Source organism: Cryptomeria japonica, chromosome 2 (assembly GCF_030272615.1).
Source record: "Cryptomeria japonica chromosome 2, Sugi_1.0, whole genome shotgun sequence".
Lineage (NCBI taxonomy): Eukaryota > Viridiplantae > Streptophyta > Pinopsida > Cupressales > Cupressaceae > Cryptomeria > Cryptomeria japonica.
Genome location: NC_081406.1, coordinates 255,190,473 through 255,211,305, shown reverse-complemented (window position 1 = coordinate 255,211,305; position 20,833 = coordinate 255,190,473). Strand labels below are relative to the sequence as shown.

At 33.8% G+C, this 20,833-nt stretch overlaps 1 protein-coding gene across 1 annotated transcript; it reads left to right on the top strand.

Moving 5' to 3' along the window:
- The first annotated feature begins 12,602 nt into the window (after positions 1–12,602).
- On the top strand, positions 12,603–14,509 carry LOC131047120 (uncharacterized protein At1g01500). Its single transcript, XM_057980966.2, has 2 exons — positions 12,603–13,673; positions 14,071–14,509. The coding sequence occupies exons 1-2, from the start codon at positions 12,972–12,974 to the stop codon at positions 14,308–14,310; spliced, it is 942 nt and encodes a 313-aa protein (XP_057836949.2). The 5' UTR covers positions 12,603–12,971; the 3' UTR covers positions 14,311–14,509.
- The last annotated feature ends 6,324 nt before the right edge of the window (positions 14,510–20,833 follow it).

Genomic DNA, 20,833 nt, shown 5'->3' with positions numbered 1-20,833 from the left:
GGCAATATTGTTGACCCTTGCTAACCCGCGAGCTTGCAGGGGAAACAAGGCGAGAAAGAAAGAAAGAAAGGAAGAAAAAGATGATGTGGCGAGTGTAACCACCATATATGATGGTGAATAATGGTCAAACCTAGGTTGATGGAAGATCATCGACTCAAAATTAAAATATTTTTTTAAGAGGAGATTTAATGACTCAAAATCAAATTTGTGAAATGGTTAAACATACGAATGATTTTGGCGCAAATGCGGTATAGTATGAGAACTTGCACAGATCAATATGGATGGTCGAATGGTATTAGACTGGTAATTTATGAAAAGTGTAACCAGCCTGACGTGGAAAAATATTTTCCATTGGCCAATTTATGTCGTGTTATGGGGAATTAACAAAGGAAAAATTTGATCGACAAATTAGGTTGCAAGTTGACTACATAAACAAACCAGAATGCAAGCTAAGGTTAATAGCAAATTAGAATAGATCATTGCATGATTCCAAAACATCAATCTTTTGTTTGACCTCTGATGAGCTATGGAGGAATTAAGTTTTGGCCTACTTACTCGAGGTGAAAACATAGCATATAAATATATATAAATCAATACAAAATAATGTTGTTGATATTATCAAGATTAGAAGATGCAGGAAGTTGTTGGCATTTTGGCACTAAGTTGTCACTGATGTCAACCGGCATGACGGAGATCCCCATAAGGGTAAGCATAAAGAATGAAAATTTACTGGTAAAGTACAAACCGGTCTGAAGGATGGTTTCTTGCTTATGATGAAGAGGCAGAATGTTAAAAGTTGTCTCACACCACTGAAGGTGAAGATGTGCAACCCGTATAGGATGCTATACCGGTTAACAGAAGAAGAACACTCTACTGGCAAAGGGTTTTACTAGTATGTGTTTGTTAGACCGATTGCGTATTGGTAGGCCATGTCTTGATAGGTGTGATGCCATATGGAGCTGAGGTGGCAAGTGGGTTGTAATTCATGAAGCCTCATCGACAGGGTTGATGAAATAGATAATCACCATTAATGAAGGAGCCACAAATCATGGGTTTGCATCGACTCGAGGAAGAAGGAATGATAGAGAAAGATCATGGAGCAGTTGATGCCTGAATCAATGCAAAGGAAATCCGATTCAGGATGTTCTCATAAAGGAAACTTCTGGAATACTTTATGTGTCGTTTGACTTCATGACAGAAGATCTGATTTGTGATTGCCACTTTGAGGAAAACGTGCATTGGATAATGGAAACCGTGTGCAGGAGCAGTCTTCAAGGACATGTGATTGATCCAAGATAGGAGGATTGGATCTCATGAAGATTGTGTCAGAAAAAGGAAACCCTTATCACTTAGTTATTTTTTGAATTGCATTTTTGGCGAGAAATCACTGAATAAGTGATGAGAGCTCCGAACAGAAAAGTGTTGATGTTGTGAAGATTGGCAAGGGAAGAGAAGGGAGAGTGAGTGCGGAGAGAAACTTTGGAAGATGTTCGGAGTAAGTTGCAGTGTGTGTGAGCGAGCAAATCGGTGAGAGGATTCTATCGGTAGTATCATAGTCTGGCAGTTGAGCCTAACCAGTAAGGTGTGGCAGAGTAGGCAACATCTTAGTGAGACACATTGTGTTGAGAGACTGTGTGTGAAAGGGAGAGAAAGACAACAGAGAGTTATTTGATTCAAGAGTTGTAGAATTCATTTGCAGCAAGAAGCCTTAAATGTATTCAAATAGTATTGCAAGATACGTCGCCAAGTTGAAGCTTGGTGCAGGGGTTGGTGCTCCTTGGGTTGGTGCCCTAGAAGTGTAGGGGTTGGTACTCCTTGGGTTGGTGCCCAAAAATATTTGTAAATCTATGCTTTACTTGTGAGGCTGGATTGAAGCAGTAGACTTCAACAGTTTTTCTCACCGAGGTTTTTCCCATATTGGGTTTTTTCCTCGTAAATCTGGTGTTGTGAGTTACTTGTGTGAGTATGGTCTTTTTGGCTTTCTTTATTGTATTGTTGGTTTGAGTGTTTAAGTGATTAAGTAAATAATTGATATTCTCAAGTTATATCAAAAGAGGAAAAACTTAGGAACTATTGATTCACCCCCCTCTCAATGGTACTCTGTGTTCAACATAAGTTATAGGGCAGAACAAAGGAGAGAATGTTTAGACATTGAACCATCAAACATGATAGTAGAGAAGGAAGATTTACAAAGCAGAAAAGGATGTGTATGATGGATCTGTAAATGACAAAGAAGAATTATAGGCTCACTTTGGAACCTTTTTATTTAATTCTCAATCAAAGGTATGTCAGTAGTGATCAGGGTTGTAGCCTTGCGATATGAATATTGGGTTGGTGCCCTATTTGAATGTAATAAGGGATTGAGGATTGGTGTCCTAAATATTATTCTAAGTTTGATTCTAGAAGATTGGTGTCTTCAAACTAATTGTAAACATGCGTTGGATTCATTTGTGATGTTGGATTTGGACAATAGCTCCAAGTAGCATTTTGTCACCATGGTTTTTCGCATCTTGGGTTTTCCATGTATATTTTGGCGTTATGTGTTTTGTGTGGTTGAATTTATCCTATGCATGTATTCAGATTAAGTGTTGGTTACTAAAAAGTAAAAATTGATAGTGAAGTACTATAATAAACTAATTCACTCCCCTCTCTTAGTGTATTGGTGTGTTCAACAATTGGTATCAGATCAGGGTTCCTTGGTAAATGTTTAACAACTCAAGGTAGATCTTGGATTTTAAGACATGACTAGTAATGAAATAGCTCCATCTAACAAGGCACCACTATTCAATGTAACAAAATATGCTTTTTGGAAGATCATAATGGAATCATACATTTCCTCATTAACGTTTGATATTTGGTAGTTAGTTGTAACCAAGTGCACATCGTGTTCTACTCCATCAATAAGTCCTAATGAAATATGGAATATGAAAACAATGTAAAAGAAAATAATGTCATACTATGTGGCTTTCAAATTCTAAATTTGTAAAAATAATGCATTGTGAATTTGCAAATGAAAGAGATTTGGAAAAAAATTCAAATTATCTATGGAGGTAACAAGGCAAAGAAATCCAATCTGCAAACGTACAGAGCTCAGTTTGAGGGCTTGATGATGAAATAAGAAGAATAAATTGCTGATTACTTGCTCTGAGTGGATGAAGTTGTCAATGAAATTAGAGGACTCAATGAATAAGTTTTGGACACAATCATTGTGCAGAAGGTGCTATTGTTACTACCCTCAAGGTATGACTCAAAAGTCTGCTATTGAAGAAGCTAAGGATTTGCATAATCTTTCTTGGATGAATTGCTTGGTTATCTTTCTGGTTATGAAATAAGAATAGGAAAAGGTGATACATATAAATTATTTTGTGTCTTCTAAGATCTTTATTCACTACATGGAGCCAAATAAGCCTCAAATATTTCATTATAAATTCAAAAATCCATTTGAAATTCATTTTCATTTGTAACCAACAATTTGAAACCTTTTCTTAGACAATTATATTTCTATTTTCACATCATGCTTGGCCCTAACTAGTCTTATGAGTAATAGTAGATTTATTTCTTATGATTATATGCTTATTATGGTGATTATTTGAAGAAAAATAACGATTTAAGCTCTACTTCATGCCTACAACTCTCTATTTTAGTTGTGAGCTCTTTTAATCTTGTTTTGTTTATAATTATTACTAGTAGATTTTAGGCATTATGTTTTTTTGTTAATGATATAATCAATGTTATATATAATTTAGATAATTTCTGTTTATTTATTAGTAAATCTAGTTGTTTGTTTGTAGTTTAGAGCAAGTTTTATTTGTGATTTGTGAATTTGTTATTTGTTATTTAATTCTTATTTTGTTGGGACCCCTATGATAATAATTTTATTAAGATTTCTTATCAATCTTGTTACACATCAAATTGATAATATTTTTATCCTTAGATATACAAAAGAAACCTCAAAATTTATACTTTGTTTATACAAACTTGAACATTGTTCAAACTTAAGTTCATGAACCTATAGACATTTATGGAACTATAATAACACCTTACCTTATTCATCATTCTTGTGCCCAAGAAATAATCACTTCTAGCCCATTATTTAACTGTATATTGGGGTTTCCTTAAATTTTGATGTTACTAAGAATTTCCTAAGAATTTAAATACATATACAATTATTGTATAAAAATTTGAAATCTCTATCAAAGTAATAGAAGCCCTAGAGGAATTTTTTGAAGCCAAATTTGGATTGTATCCCATGTAAATATTTTTTATTACATCATTATTCAACCTAAATTTCTTAGATTGAATTCAAACACATTTATACATATTATAACAATATTTTTCCTTAGCCTCTTTTGATTTCTCCTCAACAGAATGGGTTTGTGCCTGAGAGACAGATGTTGGACTCCATTATTACTATCCATGAGAATATTCACTCCTTGATTGTCTCTAAATCTCAAGGTTTTCTATTGAAACTTGATATTTCTAAGGCTTATGATAGGGTCAATTGGGTGTTCCTTAAGAAAATCCTTGCTACCTTTGGTTTCTCTGATAGGGTCATTAGTCTCATTTGGCAACTTATTTCTACATTTTCCATGGCTGTTATTGTTAATGGATCACCTTCCTATTTTTTCAATACTTCTCATGGTTTAAGTCAAGGAGACCCGATTTCTCCTATCTTGTTTACTATCATGGTGGAGAGCTTGGGAAGATTTATTCAGAAACAGGTTGGTAATGGTTCCTTAAAAGGTTTGAAACCTTCTTCTATTGGTCTGATTTATTCTCATCAATAATTCGTTGATGATACTATCTTGATGGGGAGCTCGACTATCGGCGAACCTAGAGTTATCAAGTCTACCCTAAGTATTTAAGAATGAGCTTTGGGTAAGTTGGTAAATAGAGTTAAAGCTCCATTCTCTTTATCAATATCCTTGAGGCTAGACATAAAAAGATAGTTGATATCCTTGGTTGTTTGGTTGGAATGTTCCCTTCGACCTACTTGGGATTACCTTTGGGGCCCAAGCCTCCAGATTCTTTTTGGCTCTCTTTGATTGATATATTTAATAGGAAGTTGGCAGATTGGAAAGGTACCTTGCTGAGCTAGGCTGGGAAAGTTCAACTTTTAAAGTCTACTCTTCAAAACTTGCCAGTGTATGCTCTGAGCTTATTCAAGATCCCTGCTAAGTTTGCTGATATTATTGAGAAAATGAAAAAATGTTTCCTATGGTCTGGGGCGGAGGAGTGGAAAAAAATCCCTTTGGTGGCTTGGGAGAGTGTGTGTAAACCTAGGAGATATGGAGGTTTGGGGCTCAGGAGTATCAAATCTTTCAATTCTTCTCTCCTTTCTAAGCAAGTCTTAAGGACCTTTAGATGTAGACGTGAACGGAACACCCTATGGAATAATAAGTACCTTCATGATTTTTAGAACTTTTAGGCATTCCTCAATTCCCCACATCTCCCTATCGGATCTCATCTTTGGAACAATATCATCAAGGAAAGGGTTGTTGCTCTTTGGGGGTCTTGTTGGAAGCTAGGAAATGGTAGAAGTATTCTGTTCTGGGATGATTTTTGGATTGGTAAGTTCTCGCTAGCTTCTGATCCTACTTTTGAGGTTTTCAAAGAAGATTGTATTGCTTCTTTTGTCTTGAGAGTGGCATATTATTGGGTTGATGGGAGGTGGGTTAATCTTTCCTTGGTTAATTCCACCCTTGGGCCCCTACAGTCCTCTTTGAACTCCTTTTCTTTGAAGAATGTGAAATCTGAGGATGTGATTATGTGGAGGTGTTCTTCTTCTAGTAATTTTTGTATTGCTTTGGTGATTTGGTTATCTATTAATTCTCCTCCTTCCCTTTGGTGTTCTAAATTTTGGATTACAAATTTGATTCCAAAGATCAACAGTTTCTTTTGGCTCCTCATCTTGAAAAAGATCCTTAGTATTGATAATCTCTATAAGAGAGGGTTTGCTATTCCAAATAGGTGTTATCTCTACATGAAGGATGCTGATTTTGTTGATCATATTTTCTTGCACTACCCATTTTCTGCTGATGTTTAGAGTCAAGTGCTTCAAAGATGGGACTTATGTTGGATATTTCCTGATTTAGTTAAGGAATTTATTTTCTAATGGAAGGTGCTGACTAAGAACAACATTTTATAAAATATATGGTCTTTTGTTTTCCCTCATGTTGCATGGGGTTTATGGAAGAAGTGTAACAACCACATTTTCAGGGAGGCCTACCTTTAGCCTGATATTGGTTTTTGAAAAATCAATCGGGCTGTTAATGATAACCTCTCTATTTTGAACCCAAAGCCTAGCCCCCATAATAGATTGGTTTTCAATGACTACGAGCTCAGGGTTTCCAAGGATTGGGAGGTGTATATTGATATTTCTTTGGCTCTAAAGACTAACCCTAAGAGAAGGGTCATCTAAGCTTGGAGCACGTCCCTACAGGGCTGGGTCAAAATTAATTTTGATGGGGTGGCCAAAGGTAACCTTGGGCTAGCTGGTTGTGGGGGAGTGTTGAGAGATCATAATGGTATGTTAATTTCAGTGGTGGCTCTCCCCTTAGGAACTTATTCTAACCATCTTTCTGAAGCCATTGGGGCCTTCCAAGGTCTTAATCTTTCTAGGCGACATAAATTCAAACATGTCTAGATAGAGGGTGATTCCAAAAACATTATACATTATCTCAAAAGTATTTCTAGTCCATCTTGAAATGTGGAAGTATAGATAAACAAAGCTAGGGAAATCATTAATTCTTTTAAAAATTGTATTATTTCTCATATTTATTGGGAGTCCAATGTTGTTTCTGGCTACCTTGCTAACAAAGGGGTTAGTAGTGCTAGTCAAGTGATGTCGACCAATCAAGACAGGGTGGATATTGAGATCTACGTGTTTATCCTTCATGATAGAATTCGAGGTAGTAAGGACAACTAGTAATACTACTTTTATTACTAGTGGTGACTCTAGAAAGATCACCCTCTTTCTCCTTTCGGCATGTGCTGGCTATGGGCGATGTAATTATTGTGCCATTATTTCACACGCTTTGTGGGTTGATATCTCCTCTATTCGGACCTCTCTTTTTAGAGTGATTGTTGTGATTTCTCTGAGCATTATGGGGGGAGCTAGGAAGTTGGTTGAGCCTCCGAGTTGTGAGTAGCTGAAGAAGAACCATAAAATCCAGAGGCTTCTTGTGAAAGGGGGTGTTACTCCCTTCATTGAGAAAATGCAAGGGGTTAACAAGGATGTTACTGCTAATTTTGGTAAGAATTGGAAGGATGACACCATTACTCTCCATGGGCATAATACAATGGTGGATGAGAATTTGATAGCTAAAGTTACAGGTCTTTCCTCTGATGACATGAAATACTACAAAGATAGGAATTACACAGAGACTGTGGTGCAAAATTTTTCAAAATCTGAGAAGGAAAGGGGCTAGATGGTGAAGAAGATGACCAACTTTTATGACATCAATATTCTCAGGAACATTTGGTCCCAACTCCTTAAGGTACTCATGGATTACTTTACTCTTGATGGATGTTTTACTAGGGTTTATGACCACCATTTTGTTCTATTAAACCATTTTCATCACAATGTTAGGGTTTCTTTTCCTTTTTTGTTGATGTCCTCTCTTTGGGCTAGATTCAGAGTTCATAGGAAGAATCCTGCCAAGTACCCTATCCTTCATGAAGGGTTTCTTGTTGTAATTGATAATCATTTTTTATCCATTCCCACCCCTTCTTATATCCTCACTTCTTTGGATGGTAATTCTAGTGCAGAGGAGTTTCGGGATGAGGAATCCATTTCAGATTTAGAGGATGAGACTTTTTCTCCTAAAAAAGCTAAAATTGAGAATAGACCTAAAGTGAAACCTAGTCTAGGCAAGGGTAAGAAGGGTTCGAAGCAATTTTTTATCTCCTCCTCTTCTACCTTTGCTGGTAACAAGGCCCCTTGTTCTGGTGGCCATAGGGGGAACTCTGAGGACAATGCAATCAACAAGAGAGTCATCCCAGAGCCTAGAGTTAGAATTATGAGATACCCCCTTTATCTCTTCATCAAGAGACCAATAAAACCATTGGGGTTGCAGTTCAGAAAGACCTTCATGCCAAGAGTGTTGAGCTTAATGATAAAAGGGATGACTATGTGAACATCCTAGGTATGGCAAGAGACCATGTCGTCGATACTTTGAGTCTTTTTAAATGGCTCTCCCATGAAATCAAAGAGTTTAAACTTAACTAGAGGGCTATGAGTAGTAAGCTGGAAGCTATGCCCACTTCTACTTGTTAGGATAGACAGAATGGTGACGATCAGTGGACCGAGGATGAGATAAAATCTATTGTAGATTGTATCAATAGTGTTGTTGAAGGTATCGATCATATGAAGAAATATTTTGAAGATAGATTCACCCATTTTGAGGAGAATTACAAGAAAATTTAGGCCACCCTCATGACCATTATGTCCAATATCGTAGAATTGTCAAGAAGATGACTAATGTTATGAATATAATGGTGAATAATATTGATAGTGTTCAACAGGACAAGATGCTGGTCAATTTAGATGATGATAAAGACAAGACTCAAGGGGATTTTGGTCCTTGTAAGCAGACTAGGGGGAATTTGAAAAAGAAAGTTGCTACCCAAAGTGTGGACTACAAGGAGTTGAGATATGTTGTTGATAAAATGAGTCTCCTAGAGGTTGAGGTCACTAAGACCCTTAAGATCCTTATGTAGTTTTTGTTATTTGTTTTTCTGGTTCTGTATCTCTCTCTTGTTGCTGGTAAGTGGGTCATTGCTGGTTTTTTGTTTCTCGTCTAGGCTTTTGCTGGTTCTTTGGCTGCCATATGTATTGTTCTATCTTTTGCAACCTATTTTGTTTTGTTGTTTTGATTATAAACCTTTAAGAATCTTCTTTGTAAAGGGTTTCAAGGCCCCTTCAAAACATATTTTTGCCTTAATCCAAAACAATATTTTTCTTGAAAAATGTAAAAAGAAAAACTATCATTTTCATTTGGATTTTTATAAAGATTAAGTCTTTCATTATTATTCAAGAATTCAAAAGGGAAATGTATTTTTTATTGATTTAATGTCTGGTACACTTTCAAATAATTTATCGTTGGGTTTTTACTCACATTAGGAAAAAAGAAAAATATTTTACTCTTACATTAGCATGTACTTGTACATTTGAAAAATAAAAAATGTGAGTACTCTCTTAGAATTTGAATTTTATTTAAATATGTTTGCAAGATAGGAAAAATGATATTCACTTAGGCATATGATGTTCTACACTCACACGATCATGGAGAAAAAATCATAGTTACTTTAATTCACAAGTGATTGAATCTAAAAGGATTGAATATAAAAAACACTTAGAAACCACTTGGATACATGCAATTAATAGCTATTTTCTTTCTTTCTTATTTTAAATAAATCTATATATTTAGTTTTGAAAGAAAAAAATTAATAGTGTAAAATTATAAAAAATCATATAAGGAACAACCATATAAGTGCCTTTGTCTTCTAGTGTGAGTTTTCTTATTTAGTTGTGTTCATTACCACTATACAAAAAAACATCTAGCTTTAATCACTTCTTTGTATTCCTGGCATGTTAAATCATTTTATGTTTCAAAAATCATATATTTTTTTAAACATTAAAATAGATAAAGAAAAACATTAGAAAAGTCATAAATACAACCAAAACCTATGCCACCACACATTTCATGCACCATGAACTTATGAAAATATACAATATTTTCATGATTTATATAGTTTGAAGATAATGTAGTCTTACCTAGATTAACTCAAGCATTACAAGAGGAGGTTTTTGGTTCCATTCTATTACTACCATTAATCATTAGTCAAATAAACATTTTAAATTAGCAGGGGACAGTTTCAAGAGGTCACCAACCACATACAATTAACAATGGCCTAAGGTAGTCACAACGATTTCTATACAACCATCCTCTTGATCCTTAGCTAATTTATTTAATTTGAATCCCTAAGAGCTAGATTTACTCTTGTAGCTTTGTTTGACCCCTTCCCAAGAAGTCATGCATTAGCACTTTTTGTATGCATATAGTTCATATGGTCTATGTTTAGCACCTATGTTTTCCCATGTTGATTCTTAGCATGTGTGTTAATATATATTACATGCTCATGCTGCTTTTGAGATTCCTATATTCCATGTTTATGATGTTCATCTCTTATGCTATCTACATACCATATTTATTATGTTTATATCATTATGTTGCTAGTTCTTGCATATCCTAATGATATTACATATTACATGTTATAATCATGTAAGGAGCATATCATTTTCAATTTACATGATCTCATATTTCTTACATGTGATATGGTTACAATATTTATACATTTTATAATGATCATCATGCTCATATATTATGATATCATGTTATGCTAACATATGTTTTTGATTATGTAAGAAGGGAAGAGCCTTGATCCCATACAATTAACAACACACCAAATCCATTAGAAAATAGTCACTAGCACAAAACAGGTAGAAGCACACAAAGACCAACTATCAACCAAACATAATAAAAAACATAAACGAAATGTCTAGTAGGTAACAAACATCCAAATTAAACTACTAAAGATAATAGCTAACCAACTAAGCATATAATAGGCACACAACCCATTATAGTTCATAACAGAGAGTTTGACTAAAACCATAATAGAAATAGATAAACCTACAACAAAACGCTCTCAAAAGAATAAAGTAACTCAAATCCACAAACTACTTCTTTTGACTTTTAATGAGATCCTAACATATGTTTATATCATGGTCACAAGCATTGTAGGATTCCTACCATGATTTTATCTTATGTTTCCATTTATGTCCTCATCATGCTTATATTTTACATCTTATTTATTCTTACACATTGATCGTTATCTAGAATCTATGATAAAATTGTTCTTGATCTTTTCCTTCATTAGGGAAAAATTAGAAACATCTTTCTTTCCTCATTATATGTGCTTTCTTGATCATGTAATTTTATATCATCTTATGCTTCTAATATGATGATTGTTTTAATTATATTTATATATATATTTTTATCACGATTATATATTTTCTCATACCTCTTACACCTTGCATCCTTTTTATGCAATGAACTAGAGGAATGATTATGTATCACTAATATTATTTTTGTGAGTTATAGTTTGCAATGATATACTCATAATCATTTTCATACTAGAGGAACATTTACCAATCTTTCTATATTGTAAGAATATTCTACATAGTAAAATTCTTTTCCTCTTAGTTCGAGTCCTAGCACTTTTCATTGAGATGAAATCTCTTACCCTTCTCCATTTTTACTTCTACTATTCTTAAAGAAGGTTTTCAAGCAAGTTGTAGTTATCACCTATTTTAAATGTGTTTAAATATGTGAGACATGTTACTCATTAAATATTTTTTAAAAGATTTTTATGCAGCACTCGTTAAGAGAAGAGCACATGATTTATCATCCATATGTATGTCTTTTTAATATTTGAAATATTTATCTTCCATCTTGATGAAATTCTACTTTGACATGCATCCTAATTATAGTTCATAGGCACATCAAAGTGTGGGCAATATGAAATGGTAAAAATCTCATACCCATGTCATTTCCCTATGTTTTGTGTTCACTTTGACAATATTTCCATTTATGTAATAACAAATCTACAAGTGATATATTCTTATGTCAAATTTGGTTCAAGACCCTATCATACCTTCTCTACATCATTGTTAATCCTCAAGAATTGGTTATGATTCCTAGATCTTTTGTTATCTTCTTAGTTCAATTTTTCTAATGTAAGATTGACCAAGATTTATTTTAATTGCATAATTCTAAATCTCAAACATTTAATATCCAAAATTTGACATGGTCAAATTTAACATTTAAAGATGATATAAGAAATATTGGAATGAAGTTTTGATTGCACAATCATCACTTTTTTACTAGTTCATTTCTATAATTATAATCCACTTTCATGCATTTGGTGAAATTCTATAAATGCAAAAATAAACTTTTATAAGAATATATATGATAAAAAATAAAATACAATTAGTATACAAATTTTAAGACATTCATTTGGGTGGACCCCCTTTTTTAAGCACTAATAAATCAATTGCTAGCATCTTCATAAATAAATCCCACGAACAATTTGAATGAAATATTACATTCAATTTATTTGAAATCTTTAGCAATGACTCCTCAACCTCTATTCATAAACATATTTAAATTTTATTATTATGATTCACTTAATTAATATACATGATATTTTTGTGTAAGAAGATTTTCTTGTCCTTGCACCTTACAACATTTCAATATTTTATTCCCAAACATAGAAGACAAGACAAAACAGACCAAAATTTGAGGAAGCAATATGTAAGAAGGTCGTTAAGAGACAAAATAGGAGGACACGTGAAACAAAGGAAAAACAAAAGAGAGTACTGAAACCCTAATTTTGGGTGGGGTAAAAGGCTGACGCGCACAATTTATAATCCAGGTGTGCCGTGCACCTCTCCTACGTGTTATGCTTTCCCGCCTTCTCCGCCATGCAACGCTGCTTTCTGTCCTGTCACTGCGATGCCCTGGTACACACATGCCCTTTCTATCATATAACTGGGAAATCTCTCTGCAAAATTAGCCTAGAAAACCTTGCAATTTACCGACTTAAATCAGAATCTAGTTTGATCTCCCTCAGAATTCATTTTACAAGAACTGAAACTTTGTATATTTTGATCAGCAGAGCCAATGGAGGGCGATCCATGGCTTGTTATCCAAGGTGTGATTGTTAACCACTGGTTTTGTCCATGGCTTTTTAACAATTCAAGAATGGATTTTAACTATGGCTTCATCATCGAGTACTAGTTTTTTGATGGGGAGAACTCCGAATCCTTCCTTTTCCACTTCTTAGCTCTGGAATTTTCTAGTTTGATATAATAAGAAGACCCAACTTATAGAATTTCTGCCGTTTTGATGGATACCCAGAGGCAATGGAGTGGGGAAATGGTTTCCTCACATCATAAAATCTCTAGTTTAAGCTTTCCAAGCGCCAATCAAAGCGATCCATGGTTTGATATCAGAGTGGTCTGTGTAAAACTGAGCTCTTGCCTGGTTAAATGTGCGCCAGAGTATTTCAGAATTGTTTTCCCCCCAAGAAGTGTTTCTTCATCTCTTGAAGTTAATGGCGAAAGGATAAGTCACTCAGAAAGGACTTCCCGAGCTCTGAGAAGAGATAGGCTAGATAAGGAGTCTGCAGAGGCCACTTATGTCAGTACAGATGATGTGCGCGCTAAGGGTGACTTGCCCTTTGAGATCCATCACAAGGGTGATGTGCTTGTTGCAGGGAAGTTTTTAAGGTCTGATTCCTGGACAGAAGGGCATCTTCTGGATAGCCATGCTTGTTCTTTTACTACGAGGAAGAAACTGTGGATCATGGATTGCAATTGTGCACTTTCTGCAGGATCGTCTTTTTTGTCTACTAAAACTGATCATTTTTCGGCCATGAAAGCACCTTTTCTTGAAGTTTATGTGGCTGGAAGGAGTTTGGGCCAGCCCATTGTATTGAATCAGACAGTGCAGCTGCTTCCTCGGAGGAAGAATACTCGCTGCATTTCTCTGGATGCTATTCCAGAAGATGATGACGAAATAGTGAATACATCTTCTTTCCAGTATCAGGTATAAGAACTTAACCAACTGGGTTTGTAGAAGCACAATTTTTTTAAATATTAGGTTTAGGATCAATAGATTATTGTATTTGATACTGTTCAAGATACATTTTAATTCCCAGTTCATTGTTGGACCAAAATAGACCAATTTATGTAGATTAGGACAAGCCAAATGATATGATGATTGATTCAGATAATTATTCAAGATGTTCTTAATATGATTGATTGGTTGATACCCACATTAACATTTTAGCCAGTTCAATCTTGGGTCAAAATAGACCAATCTATGTAGATTAGAACAAGGCAAAGCCAAATGATATGATTGACTTAGATAATTAGTCAAGGTAAAATGATTGATTGATTTATACCCACATTAACATTTTCGCTTGGTGTAATGTATTGAACAGGGAGAGATGGATTCTGAAGTGGAACAAGGGCGCAGTGACAGGCATGGAGTGGAAGTATTTTACTGCAATGAAGGGTTGGATGTTGATGGAGAAGAAGGAGAGTTATCATGGTTTAATGCAGGCGTAAGGGTAGGGATGGGAATAGGTCTGGGGATATGCCTTGGAGTAGGTGTAGGAGTGGGGCTCCTAGTGAGGACTTATCAGGCCACCACTGGACCTTTCAAGAGACGTCCGCTGTAAATTGGATACCTACAAACAAAATTCTAACAGAAATAATCTTGAGAAAGTTTTGCTACTGGTTTTCTAACCAAGGGTTGTTATACTCTCTGTTAAGATATACTGTTTGAGATAAACCATCATGTATGCAGTTTCTTCATCATTCAACTGTAAAGTTTGCTGACCTGTAATGGAAACTCGCGCTGTTTTTTGGATAAAAATATATCTTGGCTTGTTTATTTAGTTGGCCTGGCAGTGGCATTATATGAAGACAGATATTTTATAGTCATAAAAGCACTTGTATCCGACTTGAGAGGAAATGCCTTTTTTAACCTTGCAGGAAGACCAAGCAAGCAAATGCTCCCTCAAAGCAAACAGTTTGGAAAATCGGAATGGGCATATGGGGATTCTCTTACAGTTCATGCCTGGGGAGACTTAAAAGTTTTAATAACCACGTTTTTATAACAATTCCCAATAAAACTCGTTGAGATTCGAAAGCCTAAAATCCTTCCACATGCTGATAGAAGTTAGCCCTTGTTCGTGGAGGCCTTACTAAGACACCACATTTTGAGATAATCCAAAAGGTTTAAAAATTGCAATTTTACAATGACTGCATTACTCTGATTGAAGTGCTTTAAAATATTGAAAAGAAATAAGTTATATTATGGATATTTAGACGACAAAAACAATATACAGATGTGCAGAGAAACATGTATACAGGTTAGGTTTGGAAGTTGAGGTTGAAATTATTTTTCTAATTAAGTTCAAAATTGTAGTTGGCAATTTTAAACAAGGGTGAGAAACATGTATACAGGTTAGGTTCATCCGACCTAGGGATATGGACTGAGAATTGAATGGGAGTTAAATAATATGATTACTCTTATATAGGGATATACTAAGACTACTAGTTGATTCACTTGAATAATAGTTGATTAACAAGTGCAGAATTGAATAATAAATCTGTATTCTGTTAGTACAATATAATATTTGTGGGAGCAAATATGTGATGACTATGTCGACTGTCTCTTAAAATCTCTTGAGAATCTCACTGTCTCCTACAATCTCTTGAGAATCTCCCCATAACAAATAAAAATGTACATTAATATGTAAAAAACAGAGCATGAAATGTTTGGTTGAAGTGAACTATTTCATATTCACCTTACAATAATTCATAATTGCTTCTTTCTGTTTGATATGTGGTTGTTGAGTAGGATGAGGAACTCATTTTTCAGGGCTAGTCGGTAAGATTTAGTAAACATAGATTATCTTGCTTTAGGCATCCCTTCTTAAAGAGGAATTGTCCTCATTTTATGTTTCGTAGTACAATACGTAGAAATAAATTGGAAAAATGCACTTCTTCATAAACATTTATTTGTCGGCAATGCACTTGATCTTTTTAATCCTCTGAAAGAGAGGTATATCTTAATTTAATGATATAAAGGAGTCGCATATCTTGTTGACATGCTCATTTGGCCATGGCTTTAACAGACTAACCCAATTTTATGGGAATAATATAATCTAGATTGGTCTCTATTGAGTATTTCTATCATGTGAGGGATAGAACATAAGTGGAAAACAATGGAACAAAAACTTTATATTGAAGATTAGAAGCAACATGAGGTAAGAAAACACATGAAGTTGACAATTGTTATCTCATACTTATTTGTTCATTATGTAGGATCCATATTTGTTCATTATGTAGGATCCATAGCATGATGTAGGACCCATCTCCATACCATGGTCATGGTGTAGAGCCCATACCAAAATGGAAGAGGAAGAGGTTTGTAGTAAACTCATGTTAATCATTCTCTATTAGAGTTTTGTCAATGGTGATAATGTATCACATTATTCTAGTATAGATAGAATGGTGTTACTTGCATCATATTATTCTACTATGGTATAGTTCACTTATTGCTGCCATAGATTAGCTCATATCACTAAAATGGTGTTATTTGTATCATTTGTATCAAAGGTAGTTTACTATAGAATATCTCAACAGGAATAGTACTATATAGTAGCTCAACATGAATAGCTCATGAATAGCTCACTTATTTATGGGAATAGCTGAGTTATTATTTCTCAATGGAAAATAAATTATTTCACTTCTTTTTAGTTGAAGGATGTATTGTTGTTTTTATGGAGAAATAGGCTAAGGTACCTCATTAGATGCCTATCGTCCTTGTGTTAGATGATAATGATGATATGTATTGTAGTTGTTTTAAATGAAAATGAAAATTTATTCTAATTATAATAAATCATCAAATTTTATATTCTAGGATGACGGAGAAATAGGCTAAGGTACTTCATTGGATGCCTATCGTGTTAGATGATAATGATGATATGTATTGTAGTTGTTTTAAATGAAAACGAAAATTTATTCTAATTATAATAATTCATCAAATTTTATATTTTATATTCTAGGATGATTCATTATCATCATATTTACCACCACTTCTATTTGTTCATTCATCTATACATGGAGATACTTGTTCATTTATATGTCTAGTGTAGACAAAATTCTTATCTAACTAAAATAATTCTATCAAATTTTACATTCTAGGATGATGCATTATCATATTCACCACTTTTTATTCACCACTTTTAATTGTCCATTTATCTACACATGGATTGTGATATACTCATTCATTTACATGTCGAATATAGATAAAATTCCTATCCAACTATAATAATTCTATCAAATTTTACATTCTAGGATGATGCATTATCATCACATTTACCACTTTTATTTGTCTATTGATCTATACATGAAATGTGATAGACTTGTTCATTTACATGTCTAGTATAGATAAAATTCTTTTTATGAAATTAGTTTTAAGAACCCTATGTATTGGGGTACAACTAAAATGTTTCCAAGCACAATATTTATTTCTTACAAGGTATGTAAATTACCATATTTTAGACTCTATCACATTTTATATATACAAATTATTAACATGCTTAGTAGGATAGTATTAGAAGAAGTCCATAAAAGTAGTTGCCATAGTCTTGCTAGAACTAATAATGATACATAAGAGAGTTTGTTTTTGGTAATTAGTTTGCTAATTAGATTACTAGATATTTTTCATAATATATTGTTTAATATAAATGAACCATATAGAATAACCAAGCATAGAAAGAAAGATATGAAGACATGGATTCTAGTCTATAAATTAGTCTTTATGACTATAATGTTATCTTTCTATCTAGTCTAATTTAACCTTATTGAAAGATAGAAAAGAAATAAAGTAAAATAAAAGACAATTTTTCTTAAAACTTTGAGCATCCCACTCACCAAAGAAAAGAGAAAAATTGTAATCCTCTCATCCTCTCAAGGGTCTCAACCAATTTGTATCCCTCTTTCTAATTTTAATTCCAACAATCTAATCTTTGAGAAAAAAATTATAAATTGAATTCAATCCAACTCATTTTTAAGACTCCATGAAATGCAATATTATGCTACAGAAATGAAAACTTATATATTACCATCTTAAGAAAAACCATCACAGAATTGGTGGAACAAGGGTTTGTTTTCTAACTTTATGCTTTATCTTGATTCATGTATTCGAATTGTGAGTAGCATAGCTTAATATAGTTTTAACTTTCTTTTGTGTGATCCAATTATTGTGTATACAACTTGTACTAGTAATTGTTTAATTGTTTTTGGACTTTGAATAAGTGATAATTTGGATTTCTTTAAGGACAAGAATGCACCAAAAGCCCAAGAACAATACTAACTACATTGTAGATGCTAGAGATTTGTTCGAATCAATTATATTTAACTCACACTGATATTGAGAGAAATGGAGGTGAATACTTAATTGACATTATTGATGAAAGAATAATGAAATATATAGAGGAGAAATGTAGTTACCCAAAGTGCATAACTGTAACTACATAAATTGCACAACTACACATATTTGAATATAATACACCAACATTCCTCCCTTATTAGAATGATCATGAAAACATCAAATTACCTTTCCCTAGGGACTCCCTATTAAGGCTTACACAATAAAACTTGCTGATAACATAAAACAAATACATATATTTAAGAAGATATTTCCTTGAAGAACCAAATCCTGAACTAAGTGGAACTCTCCCAAGTTTCCTAATGATCCTTGTAAAGGTGTAGTTCTAAGATGAATCCTTGATCTCTCAATCTCAAACTCTCAAACCACAAACACCAATCCTCCAAGTTGTCTCTTGACCCTCATAAGGGTGATAATTCTTTATCACCACCTTTTGAACTCTCTAGGAAACCATTCATACTTGAGCTCTTCAACAAACCCAAAACTTGTCTCCAAAACATAACCCTTACAATACATGTATTCTTCAAATTAGTCAGCATCGAGAAACAAGTAAAAAAGGAAAGTAAGAAAGATTAAATCCAAAAACACTTCTACTACAAAGAATTCAAAGTGATAAGCTAACTTGAGATGATGGAAATTCCTATATCCTTTTGTGCCTCCAGCCTCCAAATTAACCCTATTACACTCTATTGACATTTGATGTCATATTAATCTCTCAAATAACACAAGCATGTGAGCCTTTAGAGGCTTCATTAGGTGTATCTAAAATAGCCCCAAAAGTCCAATAACTATTTGAATATCCATTCATATCATAATTGTTTGGAGATACATTTAAACCTTCAAAGGTTTTGTCAAGTATAGAATAGATGGTTCTAAAAGCACAAGCAATGTTTGACATACGTGTAGTCATGATTAGAACATAACAATGTTGAATTCAATCAATGATGAACCCATATACCTCCAAAAGTTGAAAAAAACCCTTTCCTTATCACTCCAAATGAAAAACAAAGTTCCATATATCTCAATTTAGCATTTTATAGCACATAATGCAAAGGAAAATAAAAACTTTAACATTTACTTTAATAATTTTTTCACATAGTGGTGGTGGAGACCTTGTGCTCTTGAAAGAGTGGTAATAAATTCAAATCTTAAAAGGATAAGGTATGTATGCCTCATTTGTAGCACAGTTAGGTGCCTCCTGCAAAGAGTACAAGGTAGTCTCATATTGCTATAAATCACTTGTAGACCCATTTACAACCGCTCCACATCATGTATCATAAAAAAAATATTTCTTTCTTTCTTTTTTTGCACCAAGATTTTCAACACTAATTCCAAACTCTAACCACTCATCTTAAAAAATCAATGTATAATATGTTTTGCATCATGTGCCACCTTTTTATCACTTGATTCAACATTTCTTTGGCATCATCTCACATATAATGTACCAATTATATAAAATGGTGTCCAGTATTGTCTCCTCGATCTTCCATGTGCTGGTACCAACTCCAAACCATATCTTGTACAATTGCAAAAGAAATGGAAATGTTGGTGAAGGTAGCACGTTTGTGGATTTAAGTGATAGGGCAGGCCATTGATTGCTTTGGATTTCTTCTTGAGAGTAATCAATTGTTTCTACTCTACTAGCAAGCTAGCAAATAGAGATATCTCTTCACATTGCACAGCTTCAAAACCCATTTCTATCATTGCCTAACCTCTCTTCCTCTTCTCACGCCGCCAGCCATTACTCTATAGTGGATTGGATGGTGAAGAATTCTACAGGAAGAAGTCATTCACAGCATCAACAAGGAATTATGAACCATAAATCTCTTCATAGCATTATCTTTGTAGCAACATCTTTTGTAGATGGATAAAATAGATGTTAGTGCATTCTTACAATGTTGTCTTCTCTACAACGTTTTGAGAGGAATTGGGAGGTAAAAGGAAATTCACACAGCCGTGACTGGCAATGGAAATGAACTGTGGTAGAAATGTTTTTCTTAGAAACTTTTTCTAACCTATAACTGTCTCCCATCATCTTTCGCAAACCATAGTATCCTTAAAGCATAAGGTACAGGCCCTTAAAGTATAATTTTAGAACAAACTTATCTAAATAGCCGATACGAAGCTCCTACTTCACAAACTGCAGCCTTCTTTACATCTGCTCTTCTCATAGCATTACACAACTGAACTAATCTGTATTCACTCAGCACCAGGAAGATCTCCATGACCGTACTGTTCTGATACCATATGTGAGAGAAATGGATGCTGATATTATTGATCAAAGAATAATAAAATATATAGAGGAGAAACGCAGTTGTCCAAACTGCATAACCATAACTACAGTAACTGCATAACTGCGCATATCTGAATGTAATACGCCAACAGATATATAATAGTACTAATTGGATTCAACATGACTTTTAAGACTAAATCCACTACTTTTTTTAATTCATATAAGTTTTAGGATCATATAAATTTAAGGATTAAGGAGTAGGATGAAGGTGAAGCTTATAAAATCTAGATGTGGGTAAACTTTCGGTCCTTCACATATAATAGGTACTTTTTTTAATTCATATAAGTTTTATAGGATCATATAAATTTAAGGATTAAGGAGTAGGATGAAGGCGAAGCTTATAAAATGTCCTTTACATATAATAGATTTAGGTTCATGTACATAAATATAAAAGAGGGGTAAAGAATAGATGCGTGAATAAAACAATATTATAAAAGTTAAAGAC